An 18657-nucleotide genomic window follows, 5' to 3' on the forward strand; every position below is an offset into this window, starting at 1 on the left:
CACCTTCGCACCATGCACACCACTCCGTACCACTTACTCCAACTCTCTCCACACACCTTTACTTGCACACCTGTGCTCTCACACCTGGTGCCACCTGCACCCTTCTCTCCCCAAGCGCATTCGCGCTGACCCACAACACTCATTACTCACACACTGCTCCACACACCTGTCCAGTTGCACACCTGTGCAATCACACCTGTTCAATTCTCACACACACGGCATCATCTCAGCTAACTACTCCCTTCTAAAACTTGCGCTTCCCAGTCGTCCCTTTAAACTATTGCGCTCCCACGTCATTATCATCCACACTAATCTACCTGCGTCCCCACTACAGGTATCAGTCACTAACTAAACTTAACGTCACCTCATGTCATCTTTCTAGATCCCTACAATATAACCTAACCCACCCGGGCTAGTTTTCACTGCCATACACCCCATAAGCTATTGCTCCTTTGCCCCATCTGTGAGGGATGGTGGATTTGCCATCCCACCACATCGGGGGTCTCTCTATCAATTTTGCTCGTCCAAATTCCAACCAATTCAAAAAATTTCCATTTACTGCCAATTCTACCCACCTTTCGAAATTTCGTATCAATTCACTATCACTATTACCATCACCCGTCTACTTATTACATCCTCTCGGTGCGCCAATTCACGTCTACAGCCCGGCTTCGTACAGCCGAGCAATGAACGCGGATTCTTTTGTGCCGGCGGCTGGATGCGTCCCGCATTCGGGGCAGGGGCGGGGGCTTACCCGGGCCGAGATCCCACGCACCACCTCGGCGTGGAGCCATCCAATGTCCCGATCTCGACCTGCCGGCACCTCTCAACAAAACGTGGTCGCCATAACGACCCTTCCTATCCAGCCGCCCGCTCCGCCTAGTGGAGCCCGGCCGCGGCCGTTCCACGCGAGGCCCAGCGTGGATCGCGCACGGCGGTCCTTTCGAACCCGCCGTGGCTCGGATCCCCGCTGGTTCTCGCGGCACGCGAAGCCCGGCACGCACCGAGGGCCCGATTCGGCTATAAGTCGCCCTAACCGCTAAACCGGTTACAGTCGACGCTTCACCTGGACGCTTACATGCATACGCTACCCCTTTCTTGCTCAGACATGCAGCCGTTCCCATTCTCCTCGTACCTTTCCTTACACACCTCGGTACACTCACTCCGCTCGCCGACTTGGTCACACACCTGACCACCGAACACTTTGGCACACATTCGTTGGTCGCACACCTCACCAACACACCTCTTCGCGCCCCCTCCTCGGTCACTTCCTCTGTGACAATCACAGGTGTGCTCTCATTCGCACACCCAACCACGTGCCTCACCACCAACTCCAGCGTGCATTCCCACTCACGCTCTACCATTCCAGGTGTGCATCCTCGCTCACCTGTCACAACCAACTCACGCTCCTTGTCACTCTCACTACTCTCACCACCACTCTTGACAACGCACTCACCCTTACTCTTGACAGCACACTCTTTCCCCATGCACCTGTCCGTCACACACCTTTCTCGCGCACACTCTCCCATTACACACCTTTCTCGCGCACACTCTCCCGTTACACCCTCTGTAACACTCACCACAGGCGTGCATTCTTCCTTGCCTTTGACAGCGCACTCTTTCCCCATGCACCTGTCCGTCACACACCTTTCTCGCGCACACTCCTGCGCACACTCTCCCGTCACACCCTCTGTAACACTTACCACACCGCGCTTCCATGTGCTCCCTCGCACACACGCTACGACCGACTCACTCTCGCCAGCACCCTCACTCCTTGGCACGCACTTTTTCCTCACACACCCCAGAGTCGGACTTTCTCGCACACCTCCTCTTTCGCACACCAGACCTGTCGCACACTTCACCAACGGCCTCTCACGAACACCCGGGTCTATCTCGACCCCCAAGCTCATTAAATCACCTGGCGCATCATACGCACGACCATATTGGTCACCACTTACACCGGGTCCTCTTTCTTTTCGCTTCTCCTCCATCACCTGCGAATCCCTCATCCGGTTAATGAGCACATCATCACGATCCAAACACAGACTTTGGACCAATTCTTTTATCTCCTCTTTTATCTCTTTGTTATCCCCTCTCCGTCGCTTCTTAATTTCGCTCACCCCTTCTTCCACTTCTTCTAATTTCTGCTTCACCTCTTTTATTCCCCGGTACGTCTCCTCAAGCTCGTCCTCCAAGGCTACCTTGACCGTTTCCATGTGCGTCTTCATCTGCCGGTCCTTCGTCTCCATTACCTCTATCACCTCGTCCAACCTCGTTGTCAATCCCTCACGTACCATCTGACATTCCCTCTTTGTCGCTATCAAGTCGTTTTTTATGTCGTTTTGTGTCGCTTTTAACCCTCCTAATACCGCAGTGTTCCTTTGAACCTGCTCCACTAACTCCGTCTGTCCCACCGTCAGCTGCTCCACCTCCTGCGTCAGGTCCTCTATGCCCCCTTGTAACTTTACAGTCCCCTTTCTCACCTCCTTCTCCATGTGCTCCTTACAGTGCCTCACCTCCTCGCGCACTCCTCCGACCTCCTCACTCACTCCTCTTCTGATCTCCTCTCCCATCACTTGCATCTCCTGCCCAGATGCCACCCTCATCTGCTCCATTTCCTCCCTGTGAGCATCCAGTTTAGTTTCTACCCCCATTCTGACCCCCTCTATCTGCTGCCCCATTTGTTTAACTTCCCTTTCCGCTTGGTCCCTCATGTCCCTTAATTTGCCTTCCATACTGTTTTCTAACCCCTCTAACCCCTTTTGCATCCCTTCCATTTGATTCTCTTGAGCGGCCATTCTGTTTTCTACCCCCATTAACCCATTTCTCACCTCTTTTATCCCGTTGTCTAACCCCTTAAAATTATTGTCTAACTTCCCAATTTTCTTGTCTAACTCCTCAAAATTATTGTCCAACTTCCCAAATTTCTTGTCTAATCCCTTAAAATTATTGTCTAACCCCTCACCGGTACACCTCGCTTCGTCCCTCATTACCCCCATTTGGTTTTCTAATCGCTCACTATCAGCCCTTATTCCCACAATTTGGTTTCCCAATCGCTCACCCTGAGCATCCATCCGGTTCCCCATTACCCCCATTTGGCCCTCCAATCGCTCACCCTGAGCCCTCATTCCCACAATTTGGTCTCCCATTCGTTCCATAAGGGCCCTCATTTGCAGGAGGAAAAGGTTCGAATCCACCAGGGGCGCTGCCACGGTCGCGGGCGCGGTGACCAGCGAGGCGCCATTTTGCGCCCCCGCAAGGTCGGGCGCAACGACGCTATTTTGTGCGTCTGCTACCCTCGCTGCTTCGCTCTCCTCGCGTCCCTCAATTTGGTCCTGGACCGACCCTGCCTCACTCTTCTCTACCGGAACCCAGCTGTCTTGATCCGCCATAGCGCGACTTTCAAAATTCGGGTTTTTATTTCCGTAAAACAAAATCAAATTTCGCCGTTATAATTTCGAGCGCGGGAAACGCACTCCGGATCGAATTCTACCTCCCCAACACCAATTGTTACCCTAGTGGTACAATTGGTGTTCCAAAATTTGGGTAAATGAATTTAGTCCCAGGTCCGAATCCGACACTCCTGACACCAAATGTTACAGACGCGGTTGTGGATGTTAGTTTACCGAGCGGTTTGGTATGACCGCGTCTGCACAGTTTACCCGATTATGCTCGAACGTTGACTAAGTCGCGCTATGCTAAATCAATGATGGAAAAGACACAACGGCTGGGATTAAAATGACACGACACCAAGGGTTCAGTTCTCAAGACCTCCGGAGGAGGTTATAATATTGCGGAAGGTCAGATTACAGGAATGAGAGGGACAGCATAGAAAGGCAGGCACTTAGACACACTCTTATATTAGCCCCGACAGACGACAGATAAACGGGACAAAACTGACTCACACGGGGATTGATGGCAAGGAAAGCGGGTAGTCGATGGCTCAAGGTGCACTCTTGGCTCAAGGACAGAATCGACCCGCTCCGATCCAGAGATGCGGGAGGTCTCACTCAGCGCTCGAAGGTGACTTTCTTTCTCCAAGCTGGGGGCGCATCTTACGTCACGTCCGGTAAGTGGCTGCGTATATCCGGCGGGGAGTGACACGCCCTCGGCTAGTTAGCTCCGCCCCAGATGGAATCGGTCCGCCCTTCTTATTGGGTGCGGGGGGGTTACCGGCTCCGCCCCTGACGAGGAGCTGACAGCCGGCCCCTTCGTGGTAACCCCGTGGAGCGCATGGGCAATGGCGGCTAACCACGCCGCAGTGAGGACGCACACTCCCCGCGCCGCCCCCAATCTCCTCTGTTGTTGTAGTTGTAGTTGTTGTTGTTGTTGTAGTTGTAGTTGTTGTAGTTGTTGTTGTTGTTGTTTCATGGGGAAGATGGGAGGAGGTAAGGGGAGGTCCTAAACTCACTACTGGTGCCATACAATCACATTCTGGTGCAACGAAGAGTCAGAATTAATGGAAACGAGTCCTTAACTGACATAGACTAAGAATAACTAGCAAGATGTCCGAAAGTTGTCTACGTGAGATGCGGTGGACCTGGGCACGACATTTAATGGGGGAAAAAGGGGAAGGTCGGTTCTACAGAGTGTTATTTACAGGCAATGGGACTAGGGAATGGGGGATTGGGGATAGTTGGGGAGTATTGGGGAAATAGGGGAATATTTACAAGCGGATATGGAGGCCAAATGCCATATCCGCAACAATATATTAAACAAAGGTTTTTTTTAAAAATCCTAATTTTTTCGGTTAATTTTTTTTGTCTTTCAGCGAACGTCTATCAACCAAAATTGCCCAATTCAGATAAGAAAGCCTTTCAATATGCTGGGTAAGCTCTGTTCTTGCATCCATGTATTTATAAAAAATAATATATAACACATCACAGCATGAGTTATTTGGCATCTAATAAAATCCATGATGTTTTAACAAGAGATGCGGTTTTGCTGAGAAATATCACACAAAATTTACACCTTTTATCATCTTAGTGTTACATTAGTAAGACCTTCCGATACACCTGAACTGTGCTCACCTTCCCACGATTTGGTGCCTTCACCAGGTATATTATAAAGATATTCGTCATAAATACTCTAAAGTTGCCCAAGTCTCTTAAGAACATGCCTATCTGTTTCATTGATGAGTTGGCCATCTTGTGTAATCATTGGTGTGTGTGTGTGTGTGTGTGTGTGTGTGTGTGTGTGTGTGTGTGTGTGTGTGTGTGTGTGTGTGTGTGTGTGTGTGTGTGTGTGTGTGTGTGTGTGTGTGTGTGTGTCGTTCTTCATTTGGACCTTAAACTGGGAGTCCCGTCTGCCAACTTTAGTTGTGGACATTAAGGATCCCACCTTTACCCTGAACAAATTACAAATTCTGCTCTAAGCTACCGGGGGCACTGCATCAGCAGGACCATCAACAAATGATGCTACCCACAGCCATGTGCTGCATACCAAAGAAGAAGAAGAATTGTTCCTTTCTACAAATTACAATGACATTAGTAGACAGGCAAATGCTAACTGAACACAGTAATTGGGATTCCGAGCATTAAATGAGGCATCGGCATCGGCATCGGAATTGGCTCAGAAGCCTCAGATGGGAATGTCAAGCAGGTTAAAACAAGCGTTACGCCTAGGTCCCCCGTCGGGGAAGTGATGTGAGTCGACAAAGTGGAAGACGCAGAAAACATGCTATGATATGATATTTCACTCACAAGGTTCAGACATACATGGAGGCGGCCATCTTGGATTTTGACGTGGTGACCCAATTTTCAATAGGGTTCTTCCTTATGCCTAGATACACCCACACACCAGATTAGAAGTTGGTACTTCGCTTATTTTTCAAGATATTCCGCTCACAAGGTTCAGACATACATTGCGGCGGCCATCTTGGATTTTGACGTGGCGATCCAATTTTCAATAGGGTTCTTCCTTATGCCTAGTGTTACATATTTATGGGAATGTATGTGAATTACTATTCAGGTCTTTACTTATCAATGTGTAGTCGATTAAGGGTTGTTGTGGTTGGAGGGTCAGGAGCCCTTCTGGAAAAAGAGACCGGAAACGGAAGGAAAAAGACACGAGGTCGGGAGAAGCGACGAGGATTCTTCTTCCTCGCCCCGCTCCGACGAGAGGTGGGATCGATATTGAGCCGTGTGGAAAAGCGGCGTTCCCGAGCCCGTCTGGCGAGAGGAGTTGCCGGGACGGATACCTGCCCGGTGGACACGTCAAGCTGCCGTGTGGCCGTGCACCGACCCAGCGTCTGGCACCGTTCGCGGCACCGTCTACAAAGACGCGTACGGGTCGCACGTTGGGGCCTAACACGCGTTGCAAGCGGCGTGTGGCTTTGGCCTGCTGTACAGTACCCGCTTCGCGTGGCCAAGAGGGGGCTACAACCTTGGTTCCCGGTACGATACATGCCCGGTGGAAAAACGTCCACCCGGGGTTCGTTCAACCGCCCGAGTGCGGCGAAGCCGACCATCATCTTGGTCAGGAGGGGCCCAGAGACATTGTGAGGGACAGAGACCAAAGGGGGTCGTGAGTACAAAAGGGGACACACGTATGTAAGATGGCCATCTTAATCATCTAGGGGATTGATTGTTGAGTGTGAATTGTGGATGGTGGATTGCTCGGGGAATATATCCTTGATTGTATCATTGAAATTGTATGGTATCATTACCATTGAAATATATCATTGAAACTCAGTTTTCTCTTGGGTGGAATTCATAGGGATTGCGTTGCGAAAGCGCATATATAATACCACTTTCTGGCGAAGTTCCTCTCACGGTCCGGGGGTCACCGAGACCAGGTAGTCACCGAGGGGATCACGTAACACTAGATACACCCACACACCAGATTAGAAGTTGGTACTTCGCTTATTTTTCAAGATATTCCGCTCACAAGGTTCAGACATACATGGCGGTGGCCATCTTGGATTTTGACGTGGCGACCCAATTTTCAATAGTGTTCTTCCTTATGCCTAGATACACCCACACACCAGATTAGAAGTTGGTACTTCGCTTATTTTTCAAGATATTCCGCTCACAAGGTTCAGACATACATGGCATCAGACATACATGGCGGCGGCCATCTTGGATTTTGACGAGGGTTGCACCCACACACCAAATTCGAATGCGGTCCTTCGCTTACACACTCACGTACGCATGCCCGCACGCACGGATGGACGGACACACGGACGGAGGAGAAAACCATAGTCCCCCTTTCGCTCCGCAGTGCGACGGGGGACTAGTCTCTCCCACCTCCCTATAATGACCTCATCCCTATATCCATTCCTTTGATGAGAAGACTGACAGTCTAACAACACGTAGCCGAGCTTGTTTGATACTTTAGTTGAAGAGGATAGTATATGACCTGGGTGCGGATACCAGTTGGCAAATAATGCAAGTATTAATTTTTTTTTACTTCAGGCATGGACAGCCAGTTCGTGAAAGACTTGGGTAAAAAACGGCGAATGGGAAACGATGAACCAATAAATTACACATTCCTGCGCCACCGTCAGTCGAACGTCAGGCATGGACAGTAGGTTCGTGAAGAGCTTTGACAAAAACGTGCCCAGTCTGAATGTTGCTATATCTAGTCAATGGCGAAACTGCAAATGGGGAATCCGTGAATGTCAAGGATGGAAACCCATACGTCATTTCCTCATTCTGCTTGAAACTCAATATCTCTGTATTTTCATTCCAAACGGCATCATTCATCATTCCAATCACAAATTAATACTACTAGGGCATGCCCGTACTATATATAAGCTAGGACGTGCCCGTACGTGGGTGCCCGTTCCTTGCAAAAAAAAAAAAACTGCAAAAAAAAAAAAAACTGCAAAAAAAAAACAATGGTTTGGTCCATTCGCAACGACCACAGAACCCCCCCCCCCCTCTATTTACATGAATGGTTTGGTCCATTCGCAAAGCCAAAGCGAACGACCACAGAACCCCCCCCTCTATTTACATGAATGGTTTGGTCCATTCGCAAAGCCAAAGCGAACGACCACAGAACCCCCCCCCCCTCTATTTACATGAATGGTTTGGTCCATTCGCAACGGCAAAGCGAACGGCGAACGGCTAAATCGCCATAGCTCGGTAAGTACTTGTCCGATTAATTTCAAACCTTGAAAAGGCACATCCTCGGGTCCCCAGCAATATACCTGGCAAGTTTCAAGTATATCGGACCGGTAGTTGTCGAGAAACAGCGGTCACAGACAAACGTACAGACGTACAAACGTACAAACGTACAGAGATTACTGGAATTATAGATAGATGATATTAGCATATCAAAATATAATGTTAAATCATGATTGTATTGAGATACTATCAAATAGAACTGTCATCTGTTCACTTCCGGATTCAGGAGCAAGGCCTGTGTCGATCACATTTCGAAATCATAATTGTATTGAGGAATTTCTGAAACCTTCTAAACCTACCTTACGACACTCGCTGGGACCCCAAAACGTTCCACAGAAAGTTATTATATTTCCTTTCAGTAAAATATGTCAATGTATGGTTACTAAACGCGTCCCCCTGTCATATGACCAGATCCTCAGCTCTGATTGGTGGACGTTTCTGAGGACACAAGGACAGACAATCGCTGTTCTAGATGGCATTGCACTTCGGGCTACGCTGTAAAAACTTCGTTAAAACTCTTTCTTTGTGATATTATTGTTGTAAAAACCAGATCTACAACATTGTCCCAATAGTAGGTTTAATTCAGTTTCGATCTCTAGCAACACCTGTAAGAAATCACAAGCATTGTATCAGTATACCATAATCATAGAAGTAACAATGGATTAGCAATTAGTGCAAGCAAGCCTGGAACATCTAGCAATACGCACCATTCGAGTATGCACTACCACACAGAATAAATGTCACAGGAATGTGTCGGAGCGATGTCCGTCCGAGGATGACCTCGGTGACGGTTGTAGGCAGGAATCAAGCTAGCAGCACATAGCAGCAGAGTAATATCAATGAGCAGCAGATGTCAGTCTATGTCAATCAGTCCAACCATAGCGGTCGGGGCAGCAAATTTCTCTCCCGGCACGTGTCCGATAGACACCGGGTACCACATCCCCGAGGCCGGAATCCCCCGCATCGGAATGTCCGCCTAAATCGGGTGACGGCGGTGGCCCCACAAAGCCATACGGAGCGGGTGCATGTGGCGATGGAGTAGCTGGTAGATTTTCCATTGTCGGCTCGTCAGTATCCCCACATGGCGCAAGATGGCGCACTGAGACTGTAGACTCCCGTCCATTGGGCAACAGTACACGAGCATGCTCGGGATTGGTTCGGAGCATATACACCTTGTCAACGAGAGGGTCATATTTACTTGTGCGAACCACGTGTTTGAGGAAGGCCGGTCCGGGCTCAGCAAGCCAGCCCGGCAGAAGACAGGTACTGCCCGATCGACGCGGGTAGCGAAACATATGGTCGTGGGGAGTTTGATTAGTAGTGGTGTACAGTAAAGTCCTGATCGAACTTAACGCCCCAGGTAGCGACCAAGCCCATCGGTCCAGCCTTAGTCCGCGGGACTTCAGACTCAGCGTAACGGCTCTCCATATGATGCCATTAAATCGTTCCACCTGTCCGTTCGCCTGAGGCCTGTACGGAGTAGTATAGCTCGAAGCGATATTATGTTGGAGCAAGAAGTGTCTCACATCTTGGGATAAGAACACCGCGCCTCGATCAGAGTGCACAAAGGCCGGATTCCCAAACATAGAAAACAAGTTCTGCAGACACCGGATAACCGTAGCCGCAGACATATCGCTGCACGGGAAAGCGAAAGGGAATCTGGAGAACTCATCAACGACGAGTAAATAACGAGAACTACTTGAAGCCGGTGAAGCCGGCAGGGGTCCTTTGAAGTCCATTGCCAATCTCCCCCACGGCCGAATGGCCTGGACCAGCGTACCCATCGGAGGATTGTAGAAACGAGATTTAAGTTCAGCGCATACGGTACAGGTGCGACAGAGCCGACGAATATCCTCAACGGAATAGGGCAAGTTACGACTGCGCACATAATGAGCGAAACGAGTCATGCCGGGATGACACAAGGTGTCGTGAAGGATGCGCAGATCCTCAAAGGGGGTGAGACTCGCACACACCGCAGGCCGTGACAAAGCATCTGCAACGAGGTTATCCCTCCCCGGGCGATATTTGATTTTGTAACAGAAATCGGCTAGTTCAATCCGCCAGCGAGTGATTTTCTCATTCTTAATGCGTTGAGCATGTTGCGTGTCGTACATAAAGGCAACACTTTGTTGGTCCGTAATGATCTCAAAACATTTGCCAAGCATATATGGCTGCCAGCGCCTGATAGACTCAATGATGGCGTACGCCTCCTTTTCAACAGACGAGTGCCTTCGCTCTGTGGAGGAGAGAGTCCTTGAAAAGAAAGCCACAGGCCTCCCCCCTTGAGAGAGTGTAGCAGCTATCGCGTGGTCCGAAGCATCGCTTTCCAAAACAAAGGACTTGTTTTCGTCTATCGTCGACACAGCGGCGCCAGCTATGTCGGACTTCAGGCCATGGAAAGCAGCCTTAGCAGCGTGACTCATGGGGAACGCATCGCAATCGACAAGTGGGCGGAGCTTCTCGGAAAAATTTTGAACCCACTTAGAGTAATGAGCAAACAGCCCGAGAGCACGCTTCAAAGAAGCTCGATCGCGGGGCGGGGCCATGTCGAGCAAGGGTCACAGACGCTCCTTATCCGGAGCAATAGAGCCGTGGGTCACGGTGTACCCCAGGAAATCTATCGTTCGAGCAGAATAGCGACATTTAGCCTCGTTCATAGTCAGTCGATATTGTGCGCAACCTCGAGGAAGCGCTTCAGATTAGCATCATGATGTTCTTTGTCGTACCCACAAACCGTGAGATTATCCAGATAAACAAAGACATCGGTTAAATTCTCCTTCGCAATGAGGTCGTCCATGGCCCTTTGGAAGCACGATACCCCCTTTGTGACCCCGAAAGGCAGCCGGGTGAACTGGTACAACCTCTGTCCGGATTCAAACGCTGTGTAGATGCGATCTGCCTCGGAGATTGGAATCTGATGATACGCACTACGTAGATCGAGAGTGCTGTATACCACGTATTGTGCCACCTGCCATACCAGAGAATCCATTCCCGGGAGCGGGTAGGCGTCCAATTGGGTAAACCGATTAATCGTCTGCGAATAGTCGATTACCATGCGTTTGCAGTGCGATTCTGTTCGAACCACCAAAACTTGGGCCCGCCAAGGTGACCGAATAGGTTCTATAATACCTTCCTTTAACAGCTGCGGTCTCTTCAGAAATTAATTGCGTGTCAGCCCGTGAGTAGCGTCGCGATTTAACAGCCACCGGAGTACAGTCAGTAGTCATATTGGGAAACAGCGACAGTGGTTCAATTTCCATCCCTGCAAGAGCACACACAGCAAGAGTATCAGTACCACCAAATTCCATTTCCAAACGCCCATGTCGCCGGAGAAAATCGTGTCCGAGCAAAACTTCTGCACATAATGCTGGGTAAGACCATTAAATGCACATCCGGAAACATTCGACCCTTAATTACAGGCTTCAGTCAACATTTCCCCCCCCCCCACCCCCCCGAGTGCTGAGCCATAGCCCTTGGTAAGCCATGAAGATTCTGCGTTTTGTCCCGAGAATCGGCCAGCCATGCTTCTGAACAAGTCGAAAATCGACATAACTATCAGTGGATCCCGGGTCAATTAAAGCATTTGCAAAAGTTCCTTCAATCATGAGTGGGATAACAGCTCGGGACAGGCCAGGTGGCCCTGCAGATGTCGAGTCATCGAGAGGTGGCGCTCGAGCCTCGCGTGTGGATCCGACACCAGCTAATGTCTTTCGTGCAGTTGAAGTCGTTTGTAGGCCAGTCGAGCCGTCGGCAGGGGGCGCTCGTGCCACGTGCGGAGATCCCAGCTTTTGTGTCGTCAAAGTGGATCGTAGGTCAGTCGTGCCACCACCAGAGGGCGCTCGTGCCACGCGCGGAGATTCGAAGCCAGCGTACACGGATCGGGAAGCCGAACCCGGAAGTGGACTGGGTGTCGAAAGAATGCCCGTCAAGGACGATCGAGACGCGTACCGTTGTGACAGCGCGACTTGTTCAGTCGGCGCGGTTGGCCTCATCAAGGTCGAGCGCTCGGTGCGGGGCCCACGGAGAGGGGCGATTCCAATCAAGGCCGCGCGAGGCGCCGTTTGTTCCGCGGGCGAGGTGAGAAGCACATTCAGCGTCGGCCGATTTCGCCGGCGCCGAGACAAATGGCAAACCTTTGCAAAGTGACCTTTCTTTGTACACAAATGACACGTCGCCTCCTTAGCCGGACAAACTGACCTGAGATGGTTCCGATTCCCGCAGAAATAGCACTTAGCGTTACTTCCTGCCTTGGGTCCGGCTGCAGCGGCCGCGGTTAAACCCGGGTCGAGTTCCTCGAGCGCGTCGGGTGTCTCCGATTCCAACGGAGATGCAGCATCTGCTAGCTCGGCGGTAGCTCTCTCCGGTCGTGTTGATCGGGATATCCCTGCAGTGACATATGGGCATTCATACGCGTCGGCTTGTACCTGCGCTTTGGTGTACACGTTTGATAACCGAAGGGCTGTTTCTAGGGTCAAGTCGTCTTGTTCGAGTAGTCGTTCTGACGACCTGCGATCTAATGCTTGAGACAAAAGCATCGCGGGCAAGGTCGTCACAATCTTGTGCATGGGTGCGAACCTCGGGGGTACAGTCCTTCAATAATCGTCGGAGGTCTTGAGCAAATTGGTCAATTGTCTCTGTGGGTTCTTGTCAACGAGACGCAAGCAGATGTCTGGTGTAGACCACGCTCCGGGTTTTGATGTAGATACGTTTCAGCTCGGCCACAGCAGTATCGTACGTAGCGCACTGAGAGATCGACATGTACACAGTATGGTTCACCTTGGCCTGCAACACCGCAAGCTTCATGTCCGCGGTGATTTCCTCCTGCGCATTCAGATGGTTGGTCAAGAGCTTCAACCAGTGTAACAATTGTGCAGAGGCATCCGGCGCTTGGGGGTCCGCGCTGAGAATTGGAACTTGTATCAGCTTATGGGCCATGTTGTTCTCGTTCAGGACGAAGAGACGAAACTGAATTAATTGTTGTAAAAAACAGATCTACAACATTGTCCCAATAGTAGGTTTAATTCAGTTTCGATCTCGAGCAACACCTGTAAGAAATCACAAGCATTGTATCAGTATACCATAATCATAGAAGTAACAATGGATTAGCAATTAGTGCAAGCAAGCCTGGAACATCTAGCAATACGCACCATTCGAGTATGCACTACCACACAGAATAAATGTCAGAGGAATGTGTCGGAGCGATGTCCGTCCGAGTTCTTATGGAAGCCTCTCAGTGGTCGGAGACAGCATAGCACCTGGGTTCAACTTAGACACAATTTCATTAAAATTATTATCAAACATAATACGGTATATCTTGTTTTCTGATCCTCAAGCATTTACTATGAGAGAATTACCAAAAACAAATAAACTAAACTCCTGTTCCACACATTTTAAAATATTTTCATTGAAAGCATCATTTACCATCCTTTCTCTGAGAACACATTGCATTGTATTCAGGTCGTGATCGCCCTTCCCAACCCATTCTCCTTCCCCACTCCCCTGCTGTATGGAAACCACTATTTTGACCACTGTACCTTGTAAGGAAACCTCGTATGAAAGTGTCCAACCAGCAATCACGGCAAGAAGGAAGAATGTCAGAAAAGATCGTGATACAAAGGGTTTCATCTTGATTAACTGCTGAAAAAACACACATACATACATACATACGGTTACGGATCTGGTCCAGCATGTAAAGTGCCCAGGCTGAGCTACAGGTGCGGTTTGATATCTAAGTATCATTCTCATAGCTTAGCCTAAAGAGGGTTCCCCCACAAGGCAGTGGGGATCCGTTACCCTGGACAAGAGGCCCACACCAGGTACTGTCAGCCGAAGCCTGCTGAGCCCGGGACTCGCATAGGGCAGACACATCACTACCTGAGGTAGCTGAGAAAACAGCTACTCTGCTTCTCATATATATATATATAGTTGCGGTTTTGAGATTGTAAATATGACATCATTAAAGGTTAAAGGTTTGCCCCCCATAGTTAGTCTACAAGCAACACATAGGCCCACTTAGAATATTAGTTATGTCATAGTATGTGTAAGAGTAGGCCATTTCCCTAGTGACATCTGCGTTGTGCAAATAAATGAGCTTAGGTCCTTTTCATTTTGCGGCCACCCTCCCAATTATATCATGGGCAAACTCGATCCCGCGCCCCATTTGGCATCCCTCAAGTTTGTTACGCTTTGGCTACCCGCAATTTGTTACGCTTTGGCTGCCAGCAGTATTCGCTGCCCTTTGTTGGCTCGAAACTAGCCAAGTGACACGAGGTAGGCCTGGAAAGAGGGAGGAGCGCGAGGTTGGGGTGTGGCAGAGACAAGCAGCGCGTCAGAAGGCGGTGACGGGTAAGGGCTACCAGCCAACCAGGGCTGAGAGGGCATGGCGTGATAGGGCGTGGCAAGACACGTCTAGTAAGTTCCAGAGGGTTCCAAGGGCGTGGCAAGAAAACCCTGGCGCGAGGCCCCCACCTCAGTTATGAGAAGGGAGAGGCAGTCGCTCGAGTTGGACCTCAGTTGAGAAGGGAGAGGCGCTTGTGCAAACTTATGCAAGGAGTATTCGGAGGACCGGCGTGCACACGACAGTATCGGAAGGATTTGTCGAGGCCATTGATTGAGAAGTGCATTGTGAGTGCATATTGAACTATTCGCTTATTACGTACGCGGCCGCAGCCGCAAGTGTAACCGCCAAAGTCAGCCCTACCGTTCGCCCTGTAATAACCCCGTGCGCGAAAACGACACGCGGAGAGCTCCTGCCGTCTGTTTCATCTGCTTCGCGGTGCGAGTTGGGGACCGGAGAGCGAACTGCCTGGACGCCATCCCTGGACGTACTGACCTGGTCAACTGCAAACCCCGTGTGAGTGTGTCTGAGTGTGAACGGGCCCGTTTGTCCAGGGGATAAGTATAAGACTGCGTAAGGACTGCACTGTGTCTTCTTCTTTTGATCCTTGTACAAAGTGTAAATAAATTATGTTCTTCCTTTCTTCCAAATTTGACCGTTTCCGTGATTTCCTCCATTGGGTAAGCGTGGCACGATTACGAACCGCTTGGATCGGGTTTAGTCATTGATAACGGCTCGGGTCACGGGTTCGCTACCGCTCGGCGTATCCACCAACACCCGTGATTCTGGCGGGGCTTATTTCCTCGTTTCTGGGTGGCGCGAGTACATAGGTATTAGTGATTAGTCCTACGACCCTACTTCGCGCTGTCCGGGAGGGACGTCATAGGTCCCGGGTCCCGTCGGCTAGTCAAAGACAAGGGGACTAATCCCCCCTTGGTAAGGGGAAAAGGCCGGCATTGAGATCCGCAACAATATATATACGTAATCAACGGAGGTCCGTGGTTCGAGCCCCGCGGTGTCAGAATGTTTTCACACTTAGCCCCTCGCAGGTATTTGATTCCTGTTTATAAAAATTGTAGATGAATTAATCTTCAATGCATTTCTGCTTATACACACATACATACGCATACATATACTTACGCTAACATTCGGGGTCTGCCTAGCAGGCACGTAAGACATCAGCCATTATAAAGCTTGCAGTGTTAAGTGGGGAAAAGTTCTGAGGAGATTACGGCTGGCTCAATAGCGCAGTGGGCTGTTGACGCGTAATCAATGGAGGTCTGTGGTTCGAGCCCCGCGTTGTCAGAATTTTTTCACACTTAGCCCCTCATAGGTATTTGATTCCTGTTTATAGCAATTGTAGATGAATTAATCTTCAATGCATTTCTGCTTATACACATACATACGCATACATATACTTACACTAACATTCGGGGTCTGCCTAGCAGGCACGTAAGACATCGGCCATTATAAAGCTCGCAGTGTTAAGTGTGGAAAAGTTCTGAGGAGATTGCGGCTGGCTCAATAGCGCAGTGGGCTGTTGTCGCGTAATCAACGGAGGTCCGTGGTTCGAGCCCCGCGTTGTCAGAATTTTTTCACACTTAGCCCCTCGCAGGTGTTTGATTCCTGTTTATAAATATATATATATATATATATATATATATATATATATATATATATATATATATATATATATATATATATATATATATATATATATATATATATATATATATATATATATATATATATAAATAAATAATCGAGAGATTAAATCAGGCCGCGGACGTAGCTTCAGGACGTCGATCTTTAATTTTCGACAAGCTTTCGACCAACAAAGGTATTCTTCTTAGTCGTCCCCAAGTTCAGCAGAGGTCTTCTGCGATTTTTTATGGACCAGATAATGGGGGAAAATGGACGCACGCCCAAGGTGACAAAACCACCAAAGAAAAGAAAGAGATGAGGGACGAAGCAAGGTGTAATAAGGGCAAGCTGAAGAATGACATAAATAAAATACATGGGAGAATGGATATCTGAGAGGAAAAGATGGATGCTCAAAGTAATCAAATGAAAGAATTGGGGAACAAATCCACCCGGGACATTAAAAAAATGGGTGATAAGTTGGAAGAGGTGCAAAAAGAATTGGAAAGCAAAATGGGTGGCCAATTACAAGAATTGGGGGACAAATTCCACCCGAGAATTGGAAAAATTTATGGTGGCGTCGAAGAAGGACATGAAGAAAGCCGGGAAGGACATAAGGCGCGGGTTGAGCGAGGAGGTCGCAAAGGGACGCAACGAGATAACGCGGTGCGAGGAACGCGTGGAGAGCGGGGTAGAGCAGGGCGCGGCTACATGGACCGAGGGAATAGAAATCGTGACTCGGGGTGTAAAAGAGCCGACGGCCGCCGAATTGGAAAAGAAAATTTTATGCGCACCGGCAGTCGTCGAGCTAGAAAAAGAAATCATTCAAATTGAAGAAGAAATGATTATAGTTGAAATTGGGGCCGAAGAGACGGCAGAGTTAGAGATTAAATCGAGGGAAGTGATGGAATATGTGCAAAGTTCGTGTTCGCATCATGATGCCGGGCTTGCTAACCCCAATTAAAGTTTGCAGGCACGGTTGCCGGAGAAGAAGGTCCCCAAGGTGAGTAGGGGGTGTGTATGGCGCGAAAGTGTTTGGCAGGAAAAGGTTTTTGGCGCGCTTGGGATCGAGACGGAACCCGGGCGCTCGTGGAAGATCCGTGGTGCGATGTGCGAGGGTGACTGGCGCGCGTGTGCGAGAGAAGTGTGCACCGGAGCGCGAGTGTATGACGGAATGTGAGTGGGAAGAGTGTGTCGGAGCAGAGTGTGAAACAGAGTGTGCGATGTCCGAGGAGAGTGAGGGAGAATGCACACCAGAACGTGTTGTAGAGAGTGTGCAGGCGTGCACACCAGAGCACGTGATTGGGTGTGTACCATAAGAGTGCACACCCGTGGATGTTATGGAGTACGTAACGGAGGGGAGTACGCGAGGGTGTGTGATGGCCGATTGTGTGATAATGGAGTGTGCGAACGGTGTGAGTGCGCCAGGATGTGCGCGAGAGTGTGTAACGGAGTGCGTGAGTGGTATGAGTGTGCCTAGGTGTGCAGGTGCGAGTACGGTGTGCGAGGAAGAATGCACACCGGACCGTGTGCGGAGAGAGAGCGTGCGGTAACAAAATGCAGGGAGTGTATGGGCGGCGCTGGAGCGCCGCGGGTGTGCAAGTGTGGAGTAGGTCGCGAGGTGTGGTGAGAACGTGGCTCGAGCATCGACGCCGACCGGGGTAGCGTTTAGCGCGACGTATAGCCGACGTGAGCCCTCGGTGAGTGGTGTGCTTTGTGTGCGGTGGGGATCGGCGGGGATCGTTGCCGCGACCGTCTCACAAGGACCGGCGTGCACGGTTCACGCCGGGCCCCGCCCTGTATGGTTGGTGCCGCGTCGTGGCGGCGATCGGCACGGTTCAAGGAGGGTAGGAGAGTTCGGGGCCGCGCCCCCGGGCGGCTGCGGTGCTCCGACCGCGGGCGTTTGGGGCCATCGTGCGTGGGACCGTAAGGCCTCGCGCAGAGATGGTGCCCTGAACCTCGGCCCTTCCATGCCTCCTCCCCTGAATCGAAAATGCCGGACGGACCCAACCTACAGGCGACCAACCACCCGCATGCATCGCTCGGCTTTTCGAAGCCGAGCTGTGATGACGATGTATTTCCACACGGAGAGGCTCGAGTGCAGTGGACGGATAGTAATAGTGTTGGTGAATGGTACCCTGCGTGTAGGAATGGAAGTTTCACCATTCCTCACTCAGGGCTCATGAGCAATAGATTAGGGGGATGGCAGTGTCATGCACATGGAGGGACCAGCAATGGTTACCTCCATGGGGCACCGAAGCTAGCCGAGGGCGGGCTAGGATAATTGTTAGGGATTTAGCAGACGGTAGATGACAAGATTTAAGTAGTGACATTTGTACAGGTAGAGGGGACGTAAGTAGCTTAGGTGGTGGATAACGACGACGGTGTGCTTAGTTTAATGGGAAGACGGGGAAGCACGAGTTTTAGGGGAAGTAGTCAGCTAGATGATGCTGTATGTGTGAGGATTTGTGTATTGAGCAAATGAGGAATTGGTTGAGAATAACCGTGTGTGTGAGGATCTGTGTATTGAGCAAACTAGGGCATGCCCGT

The 18657-nt window shown here is 50.1% G+C and overlaps 1 protein-coding gene across 1 annotated transcript in view; it reads right to left on the minus strand.

Moving 5' to 3' along the window:
* COLQ (collagen like tail subunit of asymmetric acetylcholinesterase) overlaps positions 1-18657 on the minus strand; it is a 166522-nt gene that overhangs the window by 39669 nt on the left and 108196 nt on the right. Inside the window, exon 2 of the mRNA XM_068119776.2 lies at positions 13664-13766. Within this exon, the coding sequence (XP_067975877.1) occupies positions 13664-13754 (91 nt within the window). The 5' untranslated portion in view covers positions 13755-13766. The remainder of the gene's footprint in view (positions 1-13663; positions 13767-18657) is intronic.

The sequence above is a fragment of the Myxine glutinosa genome, chromosome 6 (genome assembly GCF_964187855.1).
Source record: "Myxine glutinosa chromosome 6, kmMyxGlut1.1, whole genome shotgun sequence".
In the NCBI taxonomy this organism is placed as follows: domain Eukaryota; kingdom Metazoa; phylum Chordata; class Myxini; order Myxiniformes; family Myxinidae; genus Myxine; species Myxine glutinosa.